General features: G+C 38.2%; 1 protein-coding gene across 3 annotated transcripts in view; it reads right to left on the reverse strand.

Annotated features, from left to right (window-relative positions):
• Positions 1-5816: 5816 nt before the first annotated feature.
• The window catches only part of LOC129771711 (uncharacterized), a 109915-nt gene continuing 97772 nt past the window's right edge, over positions 5817-17959 (reverse strand). For all 3 annotated transcript variants that reach the window (XM_055775661.1, XM_055775669.1, XM_055775679.1), the window contains 3 exons: positions 8008-8262; positions 7452-7947; positions 5817-7390 (listed from right to left, as the gene is read on the reverse strand). In XM_055775661.1, coding sequence (XP_055631636.1) covers positions 6505-7390; positions 7452-7947; positions 8008-8056 — 1431 coding nt within the window. In that variant the 5' untranslated portion in view covers positions 8057-8262 and the 3' untranslated portion in view covers positions 5817-6504. The remainder of the gene's footprint in view (positions 7391-7451; positions 7948-8007; positions 8263-17959) is intronic.

Below are 17959 nucleotides of genomic sequence, written 5' to 3' on the forward strand. Positions count from 1 at the left end.
GGAAAGCACTTTTTCTAATATTTCTTCACTTTTCCAATTTTTCTCGCCTTATAAACTTTCTTTGGGTGAAAATGAACAAAACAAAACAGACAGCTTAAACCAAACGACCCGTTCTCGAGCGGAAAATTTAAATAAATCGTTTCATATAGCAAGTAATTTTCAAAACAACTGCTACCATATACAATTTAAATTTTAAATTAATTTATATTATATATAAATTAATATTAATTTATATATTATTTATATTAATATATAAATTAAATTAAATTAATTTAATTAAATTTAATATTTAAATAAATTAATAAATTTTTCACAATACACGATCGGTCATTGATATGAATATTCACGAAGCAACACTCCGGTGGGAGCAAAAGCTTCCCCTACTTTCATGTATTTGCAATGCCGATTTCCCCCAGGCAGCTTGGTTTTGATGTCTCTGCTAGGGATCCGCCGCATGTGTCGTCGATTAAGACCAATCAGAAGTGGGTATTTCCGTTAGGATAGGGGTTGAACTTTTTCAATTGTTCGATAGTTAGTTTCCTGACATATGTTATTTTCTTCAATATAACAATTTTGTGTCGAAATCGATTGACTCAAAAATTTCATCAATCCATCATGAAATGACTGAGCAATAAGCGTTTAAAATTGGACAATTTTCACGCTATGCTCGATTTTCGATTTTCAATTTGTACCCCAATATGTTCCCGAAAGACGTAATCCTACGTCAAAAAATAGGAGAAAATAGTTCTTTTTGGCAATTTATGAGCAAGGCTCATATGACAGAGATAAACTTCGATAGTTGATTGCGTTAAAGTTAATTAAAACAGCGAAATATACCGATTGGCAAAAAACATTTGAAATAAAACTTCAAATGCGTTTTTCTCAATTTCCTCTTTTGTACACGTGAGACTTATACCTCCAACGGCATTTCACTAGTCTAAACCCACCGTTAGAATTGAACAGAATCCATCTGTGCTCTATTGTTTTATATTCGCGTGCTGCCTATGAGTTATTATCGAAAATATAACAGAATATCGAACTGAAGATGGAAAGCAATACCAGATAGCGCTGCAGTATAATCGAAAAATATCGTTTGAAAAATATTGTCAAAGATGGCGCTGCAAGCGAGCATACGCCATCTGTTGTAGTTTTGTGCATAATTGTGATCCCTACAATGTGGTAGAATTTCGAATTTCATCATGAAGACATATTTATCTGTAGGGGTCACTATTATCAGCAGTTGAATATTCGTTCCAAACGATGGGCCAAGTACGTATCATTTAAAATGTATACGTTTGGTAAATTTCTTTCTTATATGCTATCAGAGTTATCATGATAATATCTGTGTTTTGTTCTAAAAAAAACTTTTCTGTTTAGTTTTTTTCCCCATAAAATTCCTTTTGGCATGAGTATCATTGACAAAGTTGATTTGACGATGTTAATGTTATCTACGTAGAGCTAGCAAGCATATACACTGTAGTAAAAATACTTCTTTGAATGTGATGGAAGTTTACACAGTTGCCAGGGCACAAATGTTTACATTGTTTACGCTGGGCGTACTTTAATTGTGCTGCTCTCCAACTGGGTTGCAGTTCAGTAAAATAGCAGTTATGTATCGATAAGAGACTTCATATTTAATTTGAAGTTATGGTGTCAAAAAAATTGAACGGTATTCGAATATGTTATAAAATTTGAAATTATTTTGGCATAACAAAAACACTTGAAGAAATTGCATGAAGTTTTAGTGGAAACCTTTCGTGTATCCAAAATGTAGTTAAAAACATTACACAGGAAACAGGAAACTACCTTTATGGCCAAATTGAACCATCACAGGTTTTTTCAGTGTAAATCTAACAATTGAAGATTCCCTCGGTTTAATTTGACTTTGGACGTATCACCCCAGTTAGTTATCTCTACCCAGTCTTGAGCAGGTCCATACCGCTAGCAATAAATGAATATGACAAGTTTCATTCCATTACTCCGTATGGAAGTATTCGCGCTTTATGCGAGGCACATTATTATGCAACAATGCACAATGCTCTTGGAGGTGCATTTAAGTGGAAATGAGCATTTAGGGCTCAGCAGTTGTTCTCTAGACAAAAATTGTCTTCGACAGAGTTGTTAAATCAATATTCAAATGTTCACTGAATGAATCTGCAATCAACAAATGAGGAAAGCATATCAGCAGTGGAAGACTTGTTGAATTTATCCTTATTTTTATTATATTAAGTACGGTTCTGGATATATTTACAATAGTCCCATCATTAAAGTTGATTCTACTTTAAATCAGACGCACAAATCACATATGAAATCTTTTTATATGGACAGTGGATTCAAAAATTTTCTCTTGAGTAATTTTATATCCTGAAACGTATTCCTACATTAATAACTCTGGGATGCATCTACATACACATTATCCTAAATAAAGCAATGTGGTTCCTCAAACTTAATCTCGTTGTAATTTCATAAATTCGTCTGACAATCTGGTTTCATGAAATTTTCTAGCACTGTTGTAGGAAGCCCCGAAACTATTGAGGGCAGAGATAAAAAAAGGTTATGTACAGCTTCGCATCTAGAGAATTCAACTTAATGTATGATATATACAAGTACGAACCGGAGAACTATCATGACAGAAAACTTTGGCATGGAAACCAGTATATTTATTACGAATAATGTAAAGTGTACAAAAATCAGGAAAAATCAGGAAGGTTTGATTGATATTCCTAATTTCTGTATACAAATGAAACACAAAATTCTGCATTACTCGAGCATTAATCAAGCAAATGAAACCAAATTAAGCATGTGGGGATTCTAGAGTGCAATAAGTGTTATTAAGGTGGTTAGACACTCCACCCTCGTCTAAGGGGGAGCAGCCATACAAATGAAAGATAAATTTTTGCATAACTCGAAAACTAATCAAGCAACTGGAGCCAAATTTGGCGTGCGAAGGTTTTAGGAGACACGAATCGTTTGTTGGACTGGAACTCCTTCGAATGCCTAATTCCAAGCCCAACACTGCACAAATTGCATTCGCAATCGTTACTTACACCAGCGACTCAAATTGGGCGAAAAATCGAACGTGCACTGTTCGAGACGCAATTGGGTGCATCCAGCATATCACTACAATCCAACAATCAGCTGATTTCGTTCACTCTTCTCTCTAATAAAACATCGCTTGTAGCTGTGCATCTGTATATTCATTTCGACGTACAATTTAAATCACACAATTTCACAACGAGAACAATTCTTATTTTTCACAATATACTACATTTAACTACATTACAAATTATAATACTAAAACTATTTACAACATTGAATTACATGAACCTTCAATCGATCAACACTTATTCGACGCGTATACATCGTACATGAAAATCATTCCTCCATGGTCAGATCCCGACTGCGATCGCTCCGCCGGAGTACGATTTCACAGCGCACTGATGTTGTTTCTCCCATGTGCGATGTTTTACTCTCCGCTGATCTTCGGGTGTGGTGAGATTTCTATTTGTTTTTGCTGTTCTCCGATGTTGTTTTCGTCTCCTTTTCGCACATGGTTGGGTTGGTTCCGTTGTTTCTGTGTGCTACGTTTTGCTACGTTTGCTGGTCGTTCACTCCAGACAACACAGCTGATTTGTCCAGGGTGATATGCACCGGGTGTAATAATAGTCGCAAACATCGTTTTTATGGTGAATAGACACTCCACCTCCCTTTTCTAAAGGTGTACGGGGGGCTCCCATACAAATGAAACACAAACTTCTGCAAAACTCAAGAACTAATCAAGCAAATGGAGCCAAATTTGGAATGTGAGGGTTTTTGGGTACGAGAAATGTTTCTATAATGGAATGGCACCCCTTCCTCCTCTGGAAAGGAGAGGGGGTCCTATAAAAATAATGCACATTTTTCAACCAAACATGACAATTGAGAATTTTCGGAAAAATATGAAAGAAAAGGGGAACATTCGAACATATTACCAAGCGTTGTTAGTCCATTTGATGTTTGCGGTAACGAAATTGATCCTCGTTCGAAAGTGGAAATGGATTTTAATGTGATAAAACGCATTCCTATATCGTCTTCTATCTATATGAATAAAAATAGATCGCCGAATGTGTTGATAAGAGCAAAACTCGAGAAAGGAATTGTCCGATTTAGGGCTGTCTTCATTCTATCATATTTTCTGTATCAAACATTTATTCCATGTAACGGAGAAACATGTTATTTGCAAGTGGATGAAAAATCTTGCACGAGAATTGCGTCTGAAAATAATCTGATTGTATAATGTTGAGTTTTGGTAGAAGCACTGAAATTTTATAGTAAATAATAATGTTAAAGGGTAGATTAGAAAATCATTCAATGAACAGTTCTGCAATTGGACCCATGAACGTGCGCTTAATAAGAAAACGTGGATGTGATAAATGAAAATTAATTTTGAGCGGGACGAAGTTTGCCGAGTAAGCTAGTATACTATAAAACTACTGTAAATCAGGAAAAAGACAGTTTTATTTATATGTTTTGAAACATTCGATTACTTGATATTTCCGAATGGACAAACCAAAATCATTTACCTTATATAAAAATTCTACGAATATAATTAAAATGAATTGAAGTGTGAATATTAAACCGGCTAACCATGAATAAAATGTACATAGAATAAATTTCGCAAACAACCTGCGCTGCTCTAACTCCAATTCCAAGAAAAGAGTTTTTAAGTTTTCCAAGCTCGGAGTGGAGCCACAGTGAGGAATACGAGGGTTCCTTCAAAGAGCCGGCTATCTCCATGAGTGGAGCAACCAACAAAATGCAGTGCACCCCACAGTTCCCAGCAGACGGAATACCTTTTCTTATCCAGTGAAGTCCTCATAGACATAGGTCGAAATTTTCTGCTCATCACTGGTTACCAGACCGGAAAACAAGTTATCACGCTCGCCTCTTTCCAACATAACTTGAAACAGCTCAACCCGTCTCTGTAATATTCTCGAGTCTGCCTTAAATGGGCAATAGCCCATCCTTCAAGATGCGTAACCAAGGGAATGAAGTGTTGTAGTTATAGTGGAAGCAGAACACCGATATCTTCTGGCCAAAGAAGTTTGATGACTGCCTTGAATTATCTCTAACATTCTCAATAACATGTGGGTGGCCTGACCGAAGCAAGTCCATGTTACTCCTATTTTTCGGAAACTATTATACCTTTTCTTATATGTTTTGATATTAGCACATGACCCATAACAATTGCGAACCATAGGGACGGTTTAGCTCCCCATATGTCCCGAGTCAAATGGCCTGATTCTGGAATACACTTCACGGTGGAAACGGAATAAACGGCGCGCCATTGAACTACGTTTTACGAGTTAGTGAAGTGTCGAAGATAATAATGAGTTTTCAGGTAGAATGAGCACTTTTCAAATGAAAATCATTAATGAAAATGTGGTGAATCATGTGGTAAAATAATCGCATACAAAAATTTTATCTGAAGATAATTTGATCTTATATCGATGAGTTTTAGTGGCTGGGTAGAAAACAGTCTTGAATTACTTGAGGCCAACAAACAACTATTTTTTCTCGATTAGATCATGTACAACACATTTGAAAAATTAGGCATCACTAGTTGCCAGTGCGTTATGATAAATCTGTTTCCATTTCATCTCGAAACCCGATCGAATATCAGCACTCTGGTGGACGGTAAATCAAACACAAGTAGCCAAAATTCAAAAGTAGATGGCTCTGCTCATCAATTTGCACAAGTCGTTATTCCGGAAAAGTTCCTTTCCGGGATTATTTCTGTTATTTGAAGTTACTTTCATGGGAGAGTTCTTTCTGCATTTTAACATCAATTTCATCCAATTTAGCCTGTTTATTCACGAAATAACAGATTCTGAAAAGTTGTACAATCGTTTTGGACGCTCAATGCGATGCAAAAACAATGATTATTGTTGTTTTTTCTGCGATCAATGTCGTCGTTTGCGTCTTACGTAAACATGAGCTACACAATATCTAAATATTCTCACGTAAGAATTTTGATTTAACGGATTTTGTTTTGTGTTTCTGTCTCAGTGATGTATTCGAACCATATTAGACGCAATAATGCTGCGATCGATTCGCCCAGAATTTGCTTCCGTTCCAAATGCTGCATTCCCGTCAATTCTATTATTAAATGGTATAAATATATTTCATGCTTTTCATTGTCCTACTGCCTTGTCTTTTCCAATCACAAACCCATTGTCTAGTTACAACGTAACACACATTCATTATCTTATCATCTCTCCCCCCCGTCGATATGATGGGAGGCACAAACCAGGGGAAATTAATCAACGAACCTTTTATCTAATCGCACTACTCTTAATCGAGTAAAGATATGTCAGGAATGTAATACTTAACCAATAACCCATAGTTAATTATAAATATAAGATATACTAAAGGACGGCTCGTGATGGAATGATTGCAACAAATAATTAGTTATTAATATTATGTCAAAACTAAGAACTCACATTTTTCAATTGCGTGTTCGCTCTAGAGCTTTGTATGTTTTACGTTATCGGTCCAATAGTTCTGAATGGTCATTGCTTCCAGCGAGTTAAGGAACGAATCATTGTCCAAACTGTACATCTCGTCCGAGTTGTCCCGAATTGTACTGTCATCGATGTACCCACTGGAGTCCGGTTCGCTCAGCGTCTGGGGCTTATTCAGATAGAGATATCGCCGATAGAGGATGACCAGGGCGGCGGAAATCCCCGAGAGTAGTCCCAGCGAGGCCAAACAGATCCCGGAAATCGCACCGACATTCAGCCTCTGCTGGTTGCGTGCACTTCGCCGGTAGTCATCGTCTTCCAGTGGGTGATCTTGGTCATCAATTCCCTCCTGCAGGTTTTGGGTAGAGAAAGCGATCGTTCGGGAAATGTAGCTGCTGGCATTCGGACTGTTGCTTCCACTGCTAACAAAGTCCCGAAAGTCGGACGCAAGGATCTTGCCTATTCGTCGATCGCTGGTGATAATGCCACCGCTGGTGGCATTGTTACTATTACTATGGCTATCGGGAATGTCCCTCTCACTACTATCACTGAAGATACTGCTACTGCTGCTACTACTATTACTGTTAATACTATTTCTACTACTATTGCTATCACTATCGGTACTAAAGCTACTGTTGATTTCACTGGGTTCTGGTGCTTTTGGGCCATCATCAGATGATAGCACTGGAAAGGTTGTATTTTCGCCGAATAATTCCTCGGGAATGTTCACATCGGTGCTGTTACCGTGGTCTTCTTCCGATTCCCCATCGGAAACCTTTTGCAGGTTCATTTCGGTTGCGTTGGTGGTATTCACGACAGCCGTAAGCATCAGGGTTTCCACCAAACGCGAACCACGCTCTGGAAACCGGGTAGATGTTCTGAGTTCCCTAAATAACAAGAAACAATGATCAAAATCGGATTCACAACAATTTTTAAAGCTGAACATACTCTTTCTCCGTCCCACGATTGTAATTTTTCAGCTTCAACGTTGTGATGTTCTGCTCATTTCTGACGAAAATTGTTCCATTCTTCTTGAATCGCCCCAGATTGGCGATTGCTGCGGCAGTTGTACTGGAAACGGGTGGCGCTTCATCAGAGTCTCGAGCCCCCGAAATGGTACTGGTCGTAACACTGTCCTTCCGCGTATATCTGACCACATCGGGCCCGAAGTCTGTGCCAGCCAAACTTCCACTAGCGAATGTGTCATCAATGTCTTCCTGGGGTACGACACTGTTCACCGTTGGATCCGCTGGCGAAGCCACCGGCGGAAACGACGATATAAATGGTGCACCTAGTCTGGGAATGCCACTGGCTACTATCGGGGGAGCATATTCCCCCGCACGTTTGAGATAGGTTGATTTGTTTCCACCATCCTCGGGTTTGAGCGACAGTTTGCTTGGGTAGAAATCAATTGAACTAAGCGGTGCGCATTCGATGAGAACCACTGCAATTGATAACGGATTGAATCACAAAAGTCTTATCCATTAACTGTAACCCAACTCACCTCCCCACACGGTAATCCAGAACCAGTGAGTCCACCAGTAGAGAGTCATTTTGCCGAGCAAACAACCTTTCCCGTTAGCACTCACGATTGCCACTGCTGACGAGCTGTCCGATTCCTTCGAGAGCGATTATTATTTTCTCAGCATTATCCTTTCAGCGGTGGGAATTCCTAGCGCTGTTGCCAATGACTCCCCGGAGACTATTGGTCCGGTGCGTCTTCTCGAGTAGTCCGTTGAAGCGTGAATTCGTCGTTTGCCTGGAAAGAACACCGGAGATTAAAAGTTACATCTGTAAATGCGTTGTTCCCGCTACTTGGCTGGTCTTTCTACGGGGGAAGCGTTATTTCAATTTCCAGCAAATTAAATTATTGTGTCGCATAAGATGGCCCGAAGCCAAGACGGTTCCTACCATCTAACGGACGGAGTGGGACGTTCCCTGCGCAAGTGTTCTCCGACTGTGCAAATTCGGAAATAAATCCGTAACCTCATTAGAAGAATAAATTAATTTATGGGTTTGCTCTGCCGGGGAAATATTTTTCCAGTTGCTCGTTGGAGCAAATGGTTTTACCTAATGACACAGTGTGGAATAACTTTGTCCAATGGTGGGATTTATCGGCATATATTTTAAGTCTGACTTGGCGCCGTTTTTTGGAGGCTTCATTTCTGTGAATTTGTCATCTGTTTATAATCATCGAGAATAACATGTAAATTACTGAAAGTACAAAGTGTCAACATTATGATTTTATAACGATTGTTGAAATTACTTTAACGGACAACATTGCCGTAGTTTTTAATCATTGTGGAAGTATGCGTTTCGGTGTAATTTCATGATAACATGCCCGTTCATTTATTGGGAACTAGCTGACACGGTAAACTTCGTCCCGCCAAAAATTCATTTTTTCGTTCACATTCACATTCACGTTTTCTTACTAAGCGCACGTTCATGGGTCCAATCGCAAAACTGTTCATTGATTGATCTTCTAATCTACCCTTTAAAATTACCTTTTACTATAAATTTCCTAGTACTTCTACCAAAACTCTTCATTATAATATCAGATTATTTTCGGACACAATTCTCGAAGATTTTTCAACCACTGGCAAATAACATGTTTCTCCGTCACATGGAATGAATGTTTGATACAGAAAATATGATAGAATAAAAATAGTCCGAAATCGGACAATTCCTTTCTCGAGTTTTGCTATTACAGCAATTCCAAATGAAATCGTCCTAAAAATGCAGATTTTAAAAACTTGTATATTTGATTCCAATGAAAGTGTGTATTCTGTTTGGGTTGGAGGAAATATGAGTTTTTCACAGCAATTGGGGATTTTTTGACTCAAGCGTAACTTTTGAAAAGGGCGTATCGATTTTAGTAAGAGAAATCTTTGATAATTTATATCTCAAAAACTATGAGTCGTACCGAAATAGTGTCTTAGAAAGAGTTATAGAGTATTGATGGTTGAATATAAAAAAATATACACTGAGAAAAAAAATTAGTACTCTTTTTTTGTTATTTACAAAATAAAAATTCAATTTTCAATATCCAAAATACATATTTTTATTTTTTTAAAAATTTGTTCATACAAAATAGAAGTTATGCAGAAATTTAAAAAAATGGGCCCAAGATGGTAAAACTATTTTTGACGAACTTTGTGGAGCATCGGATTTTTAGGAATTTTCGATACTTCGAATTTTTGTATGTTAACAATCATTTTTAGCCACAAATTATGAGTCCTGATGTGATTTAAAATAAAAAAAGGTTATTATCAATCTCCTTCTAAAGCCATTCTCGAAATATTCAAAAAATATTTCTAATTCATTATCTTTTTTATAGTAAACTAGCTAACCCGGCAAACTTCGTCCCGCCCATTTACTTGATTAATTCTCGAGTAATGCAGAAATTTGTGTTTTATTTGTATGGCAGCCACCCCTAAGAGAGGGGGGAGGGGTATCTAACCACCATAGAAACATTCATTGCACCCTAAAGTTTCCATATGCCTAATTTGGTTTAATTTGCTTGATTAATTCTCGGGTAATGCAAAAAATTGTGTTTCATTTGTACGGCAGCCCCCTCTAAGAGAGGGGGAAGGAGTATCTTAACACCATAGAAACATTTATTGCATCCTAAAACCTCCACATGCCAAATTTGGTTTCATTTGCTTGATTAATTCTCGAGTAATGCAGAAATTTGTGTTTCATTTGTATGGCAGCCCCCCCTTTGAGTGGGGGAAGGACTGTCTAATCACCATAGAAACATTTATTGCACCCTAAAACTTTCACATGCCAAATTTGGTTTCGTTTGCTTGGTTAATTTCCGAGTAATGCAGAAATTTGTGTTTCATTTGTCTCAAAATATCACGAAAACCTTCCCCGGCCCCAAAAACCCCTACATACCAATTTTCATGTCGATCGGTTCAGTAGTTTCCGAGTCTATAAGAATCAGACAGACAGACAGACATCACTCCATTTTTATAAATATAGATAGATAGATAGATAATCCCTTTTAATATGTTTGTCGTGTTATACCGTCATGTTAATGAAATTTTATGAATTTGCGTATAATTTCCAACAACTTTTCCAAATACATCACCATGGTTAATTTTTTGACTCAAGCGTAACTTTTGAAAAGGGCGTATCGATTTGAGTAAGAGAAATCTTTGATAATTTATATCTCAAAAAATATGAGTCGTACCGAAATAGTGTGTTAGAAAGAGTTATAGAGTATTATTGGCTTAATTTGAAAAAAATATACACTGAGAAGAAAAATTAGTACTCTTTTTTTATTTAAAAAATAAAACTTCAATTTGCGATATCAAAAAATATGTACTTTTTATATATTTTTTTCAATTTTTTCATATAAAATAGAAGTCATGTAGAAAATTTAAAAAATGGGCCCAAGATGGTAAAACTATTTTTGACAAACTTTGTGGAACATCGATTTTTTAGGAATTTTCGAAACTTCGAGTTTTTGTATGTTAGCAGTCATTTTTAATCACAAATTATAAATCCTGATATTATTCAAAACAATAAAGGTTATTATCAATCTCCTTCTAAATGTAGCCATTTTCGAGATATTTAAAAAATATTTGTAATTACTCTATAATTCTCTATAATTAATTACTCTATAAAATATTTGTAATACTCTATAACTCTTTCTATGACACTATTTCGGTACGACTCATAGTTTTTGAGATATAAATGAGAAAGATTTCTCTTACTCAAATCGACAGCCCTTTCCGAAAGTTACGCTTGAGTCAAAAAATTCCTAATTGCTGTGGAAAACTCATATTTCCTCTAACCCAAACGGAATACACACTTTCATTCGAATCAAAAATACTCATGTTTTGTCATTTGTCGATTTCATTTGGAATTACTCATCATCAACACATTCAGTGATTAATTTTTTTATATAGATAGAAGAAGATATAGGAGTGCGTTTTATCACATTTTATTCCATTTCCACTTTCGATCAAAAATCAATTTCGTTAGCGCAAACATCAAATGGACCAACAACGTTTGTCACTATGTAATTGTAGAACACAGTGGCGTAGTGTGCGGGCGGCAAACCCTGCATTTGCCGGGGGCGCTGACTCTTTAGGGCGCCAAAATCCACGAATTTTCAATTGCATTTTTTTCACCGTATTGTATTTCATCTTTTTTTTTTATTAAATCGTTTATTTTTACAGGCTCAGTTACATAAGTTTAAAGGAGCCAAACTCCTATCTGTATTGTTACAAGTATATATAATCATTTTTCATTAATTCTAGTGTTAATGAAGTAGAGAACCGATTACTCGCGGTTTGCTCGAGTTTAGAAGGGTGACATTTTTTTCAGGAAAAGGAAGGGATATAAGGATATGTTGACAATGTTCACACTCACATTCGCACTCACATTCATCATACTCAATTCTTAAGCCTATCTTATATCTAATATGTATTTACATTTCACCTTATTCTATTGTTAGTAAGAAGGGATTTAATTTCTCGCGAAGGAAAAGGAAAAGGAAAATATAAGGATATAAGGACAATCACACACGAAGATCGATAACTTTTAAGAAGACGTATATTTGGGACATGTAATCAAGGTCTAACCGAGCCAACACATCTCTCACCGGAACATTGGGCTGTCTTCCTCTGGCCCGAAGAGAGTTTTCTAAATTCGATCTGGCAACAAGATACACCTCGCACGACCAAACAACGTGTTCGATGTCGTGGTAACCTTGGCCACAAGCACAGATATTGCCATCGGCAAGATTAAAACGAAAGAGTAGCGCGTCTAACGAACAGTGATTGGACATGAGTCGAGAGAAGGTGCGAATAAAGTCCCGACTCAAGTCCAGACTTTTGAACCATGGTTTGAGGCTAACCTTAGGGATAATCGAGTGAAGCCACCGACCCATTTCATCTTCGTTCCACTTACGTTGCCAGTTAACGATGGTATTTTTACGGACTAAAGAATAAAATTCATTGAAGGCGATTTGACGCTGATAAATATCGCCTTCAATTGCACCTACCTTTGCCAATGAGTCAGCCCTCTCATTACCCGGAATTGAGCAATGTGAGGGGACCCAGACAAAGGTAATGACATAACAGCGTCTGGTTAAAGCACTCAAAATTTCTCGTATTCTCTCAAGGAAGTACGGCGAGTGCTTTTCCGGCCTCACTGAACGGATAGCTTCGACAGAGCTAAGACTATCCGTTACAATGTAATAGTGTTCAACAGGTCGTGAGGTGACGCTGTCCAGCGCCCAGTGTATTGCTGCCAATTCAGCAATATACACTGAGCAATGATTCTGAAGACTGTGGGAGGTGCTAAAAAATTCGTTGAACACTCCAAATCCTGTGGACTCATTCATAGAGGACCCATCAGTAAAGTACATATTATCACAATTGATACGCCCATATTTTGCATTGAAGATCGTAGGAACGATCCCCGATAGAAGATAATCTGGAATTCCATGGATTTTCTCCTTCATGAACAGATCAAAATGTACAGAGGAATTAATGTAGTCAGGAAAACAAACACGGTTGGGAATATACGAAGAAGGATCAACCTGCATGGAGATGAATTCATGATATGAAGTCATGAATCCAGAATGAAAATTTAGCCCGATCAGCTGCTCAAAATTTCCGATCACCAATGGGTTCATGACCTTACACCGGATGAAGAACCGAAGAGATAATAAATTGAAGCGATCTTTTAGTGGGAGTAGGCCTGCCAAAACCTCGAGACTCATGGTATGCGTTGAGGGCATACATCCCAACGCGATACGGAGACAAAGATACTGAATTCGCTCGAGTTTAATGAGGTGTATTTTGGCAGCTGATTGAAAACAGAAACTGCCATACTCCATCACTGAGAGAATAGTTGTTCGATACTACATTATAAGATCTTCGGGGTGGGCTCCCCACCAGGTGCCGGTAATTGTACGGAGAAAGTTTATTCTTTGTTGGCATTTTTTACTTAGATATCTAATATGGGCCCCCCAAGTACATTTGGAGTCGAACCAGACCCCAAGATACTTGAATGACATAGCATAAGTGATCGGTTTACCCAAAAGTTGAAGCTTTGGTTTTGCTGGTCTATGCTTCCTAGAAAAAACCACCATCTCTGTTTTCTCCGTGGAGAATTCGATCCCTAGCCCAATGGCCCAGGTTGAAAAATTGTTCAAAGTATCTTGTAAGGGTTCTTGCAGGTCGGATTCTTTTGATCCTACGACAGACACCATACCATAGATACCATATGTACTCCATCATCTGCAAGTTGTCTTAAGCTGCAATTTTGTGTAAGGCAATTGTCAATGTCGCTTACGTAGAAGTTGTACAAAAGGGGGCTTAAACATGAGCCCTGAGGGAGGCCCATGTAAGAGACCCGACTTACTGCCGAATCTCCGTGAGAAAAATTCAAATGTTTCTCACAAAGCAAGTTATATAACATATTATTCAATAGAGGCGGTAGACCCCGAGAGTGTAATTTGTCTGACAAAACCTCTATTGAAACAGAATCAAAGGCCCCCTTTATGTCCAAGAATACTGAAGCCATTTGTTTTTTTTCGGCGTAAGCCATTTGAATTTCTGAAGAAAGCAACGCAAGACAATCATTCGTCCCCTTGCCCCTGCGGAACCCATATTGTGTATCTGAGAGTAGGCCATTCGTTTCAACTCATCGATCAAGGCGAAACAAGATAATTTTCTCCAACAATTTCCGTATACAAGACAGCATTGCTATTGGGCGGTACGAATTGAAGTCGGACGCGGGTTTTCCGGGTTTTTGAATAGCTATAACTCGTATTTGTCTCCAATCATCTGGAACAACATTATGCTCCAGAAACCGATTGAATAAATTCAACAAGCGATGTTTCGCCACATCAGGGAGGTTTTTCAACAAGTTGAACTTAATTCTATCTGTTCCTGGAGCCGAATTGTTACAAGAATGGAGAGCAAGAGAGAATTCTACCATCGAAAACTCGGAATCAAGATCGCACCTATCTCGAACAATTTTTTGCACAGGAACGGAATCGGGACAAACTTTCCGTGCAAATTTAAAAATCCATCGATGTGAATATTCTTCGCTTTCATTCGTTGAAGAGCGATTTCTCATGTTTCGAGCCACTTTACATAATTTTTTCATTGACGTTTCTCGTGACAAACCTCCCACGAAAGTTCGCCAATAAGCACGTTTTTTCCCTTTGATCAAGTTTTTAAATTGATTTTCAAGGTCCAAATACGATTGAAAATTCTCAATGGTTCCACGTTTTCGAAAAGCTTTAAATGCGTTCGATTTATCCTGATAAAGCTTGGAACATTGGCTATCCCACCATGGATTGGGAGGCCTTCGACGAATAGTGGAGCCTGGGATGGGTTTCGTTTGAGCGCGAACCGCGCTGTCATAGATCAAACGAGAAATGAAGTTATACTCCTCCAATGGAGGAAAACCATCGCTGGAATTGATGGCTAGAGCAATCGCGTCCGCATATTTTTTCCAGTCAATGTGTCTTGTGCGGTCATATGCCATGTTCATAGATTCAGAAGAATTCGACCCAATGGTGATGGAAATTTTGATTGGCAAGTGATCACTACCGTTGGGGTCCTGGATTACATTCCACTTGCAATCTAACGATAGTGAATTCGAGCAAAGCGAGAGGTCAAGAGCACTTGGGTTAGCAGGAGGTTTAGGTACACGTGTTGTTTCCCCAGTGTTCAAAAGTGTCATATTGAAGCTGTTACAAAGATCATATATCAACAGTGAACGATTGTCGTCGTACTGTTCCCCCCAGGCAGTTCCGTGAGAGTTGAAGTCTCCCAAGATCAATCGTGGCTCAGGAAGAAGTGAGCACATGTCAACAAGTTGCTTGCGGCTAACCGCAGCTCTCGGAGGCCAATACAAGCTGACAATACAGAGGTCTTTTCCTCTGATGTTTGCATGACAAGCAACAGCTTCAATCCCTCCAATAGGTGGAAGGTCAATTCGAAAAAATGAGTGGCACTTATTGATCCCCAATAGCACCCCTCCGTATCTGTCATCACGGTCCAAGCGTATAATATTGAAATCATGGAAAGAGAGATCATCTCGCGAAGAAAGCCAAGTTTCGGACAGAGCAAAAACATCACAATTGAACTTATGAATTAAAAATTTGAATGTATCCAATTTAGGGATAAGACTACGACAATTCCACTGTAAAACAGTGATATCTCCGACCTCTCTATTTGAATTAGACATCAAGAGAGATAATCATTGCAAGGAGGGGCCATGTTTGCATCAATTGCTGTAAAATTGTCTTTAATACTGGAAGCATTGAGATGACAATGGTTCTGATGGAGTCGGAAACATTAAAACACTTGAAGATTTGATCCAAAAGGTCAGACAACTTTATAAATCCCGATTGGGAAGTTGAGCTGGACGGAGAAATAGGGACAGTTGGGGTTTTTGATGTCCCCTCGAGTGCTGGGTCGTTCGAAGGTGAACTATTGCCACGGAAGCCAGGAGGAACCTGATTTAGATGAAGCTCTTGTTGCATTCCAATTTCAAAAATATATTTACTGTACTTGTTGGAATTTAGTTCGCGATGAAATGTGTTGCATTTTTGAAATATTTTTTCGGATATATTTATACCCGAAAACAATGTTTTCTACTATGAATACAATCGAAACAGGCACCCTGTTTGTAAATAAATTTGAGGACATTTGAACAAAAATATGAAAAACATTACGAAAATATACAACCTAATGTTTCCAGTGTTTTATCAGCCGTCTCTTTTTGAAAAAAAGTGTACGTGGAGGTGAAAAGTTTGGCCAACCCTGCTATAGCGGATATAGCATCAGATATTTCTTTTATAACGAGAGACTGGGAAAAAGATGTTGAAACAGAGGAACTTGTATCAGAGGTGGAAATGTTCAAGACGCACATGAAGGACCTATTCCCTGACCTGAACTCTCCGACACCTTGGACATTATTCTCATGTATTCTCTCGAAGTATTTTATCCTATCGTTGAGACGGCACTACGAATTTTACTGACATCGTGCGAACGCAGTTTCAGCTTCAATTGATTCAAAATTATCTGCGTTCTAAAATAAGCCAAGGCCGACTCAATGGCTCGGCAATTCATTGAAAAATACCGATAAAGAATCGCTGAGACCTTAATTTAGATGCAATTGTGGATCATTTTGCTGCAGCTAAAGGACACAAGGCAAATATTCGACTAGAGAATAAGCGAAACAAGTAATGACATTTCTAGCCTTCTATATACGAATAAAGTACCCAATGGGAATATAGGTATAAATGAGTATTTTTCACCAAATATCACAGTCTTGAAACTAGTGAACAAATCGAAACAAAGTGGTACTTTTTGGGGCGCCATTTTCATAGTTTGCCGGGGGCGTTGTCTACCCTCACTACTCCGATGGTAGAACATATGCGAATTTGAATTTTCCTAATTTTCCCATTTTCCTTCAGAGTTTTACGAAAATTTTCGATTGTCATGTTTGGTTGGAATAAGTTTGGTTGAAATATGTGTATTATTTTTACTGGACTCCCTCTCCATTTCAGAGGAGAGAGGGGTGTCATACCATCATGGAAACATTTCTCGTATTGAAAATCGCTCACATTCCAAATTTGGCTCCATTTGCTTGATTAGTTTTCGAGTTATGTAGATGTTTTTGTTTCCTATGTATGGCAGCTCACCACTTAGAGAGGAGGGAAGGGGTATGTAACCCCCATATAAACATTTGTTGCCCCCTAAAACCTCCACATGCCAAATTTGGCTCTGTATGTTTGATTTATGCTTGAGTTATGCACAAATTTATGCTACATACAGTAGAACCCCGATTATCCGCGGAATAGTCGGACTAGGTCATCGCGAAAATCGCGGAAAAAGCAATAAAGGGCTAAACATGAAGCGTAAACATGAAAAAAATATATTTTAGCATGAAAACTATGCCTTTTTTTTATCTGTATTATAGTGATTTTCAACTCATTAGGCTGGTTCGTTACTTTTACTTCCATTTTTGGAAGAATGTCGGGAGTGAGAATTGAACTCGTGACCTTTAGCGTGAGAGGCATGGATGTTACCACCACGCCAGATCGCCTCCACTGAAAACTATGCTTTATCAATACAGAAATCATTAAACTATCCATCTGTAAGGTCTTGTACACCAGTGATCAGATAATATGAACGCCATGAAAACGATACCGCACCACTAACCAACAGATTTCGGGAAGATCTATAGAATAACTATGGAACTCACTTTCGCAGATAATCCGCACCGCGCATGTCACGCGGATAATCGAGGTTCCACTGTGTATAACTCTGAAAAATATCAATGAAATCCCTGATAATGTTCACATTATTACCTTTGCTTTTATACGTATGGATTTTGATGGTTTGCATAAAAATCGGTTCGGGACTTTCTAAAGGTGTGATTCCACTGAGACAACTCCCCGAATTCTGCCCATG

The sequence above is a fragment of the Toxorhynchites rutilus genome, chromosome 1 (assembly GCF_029784135.1).
Source record: "Toxorhynchites rutilus septentrionalis strain SRP chromosome 1, ASM2978413v1, whole genome shotgun sequence".
Lineage (NCBI taxonomy): Eukaryota > Metazoa > Arthropoda > Insecta > Diptera > Culicidae > Toxorhynchites > Toxorhynchites rutilus.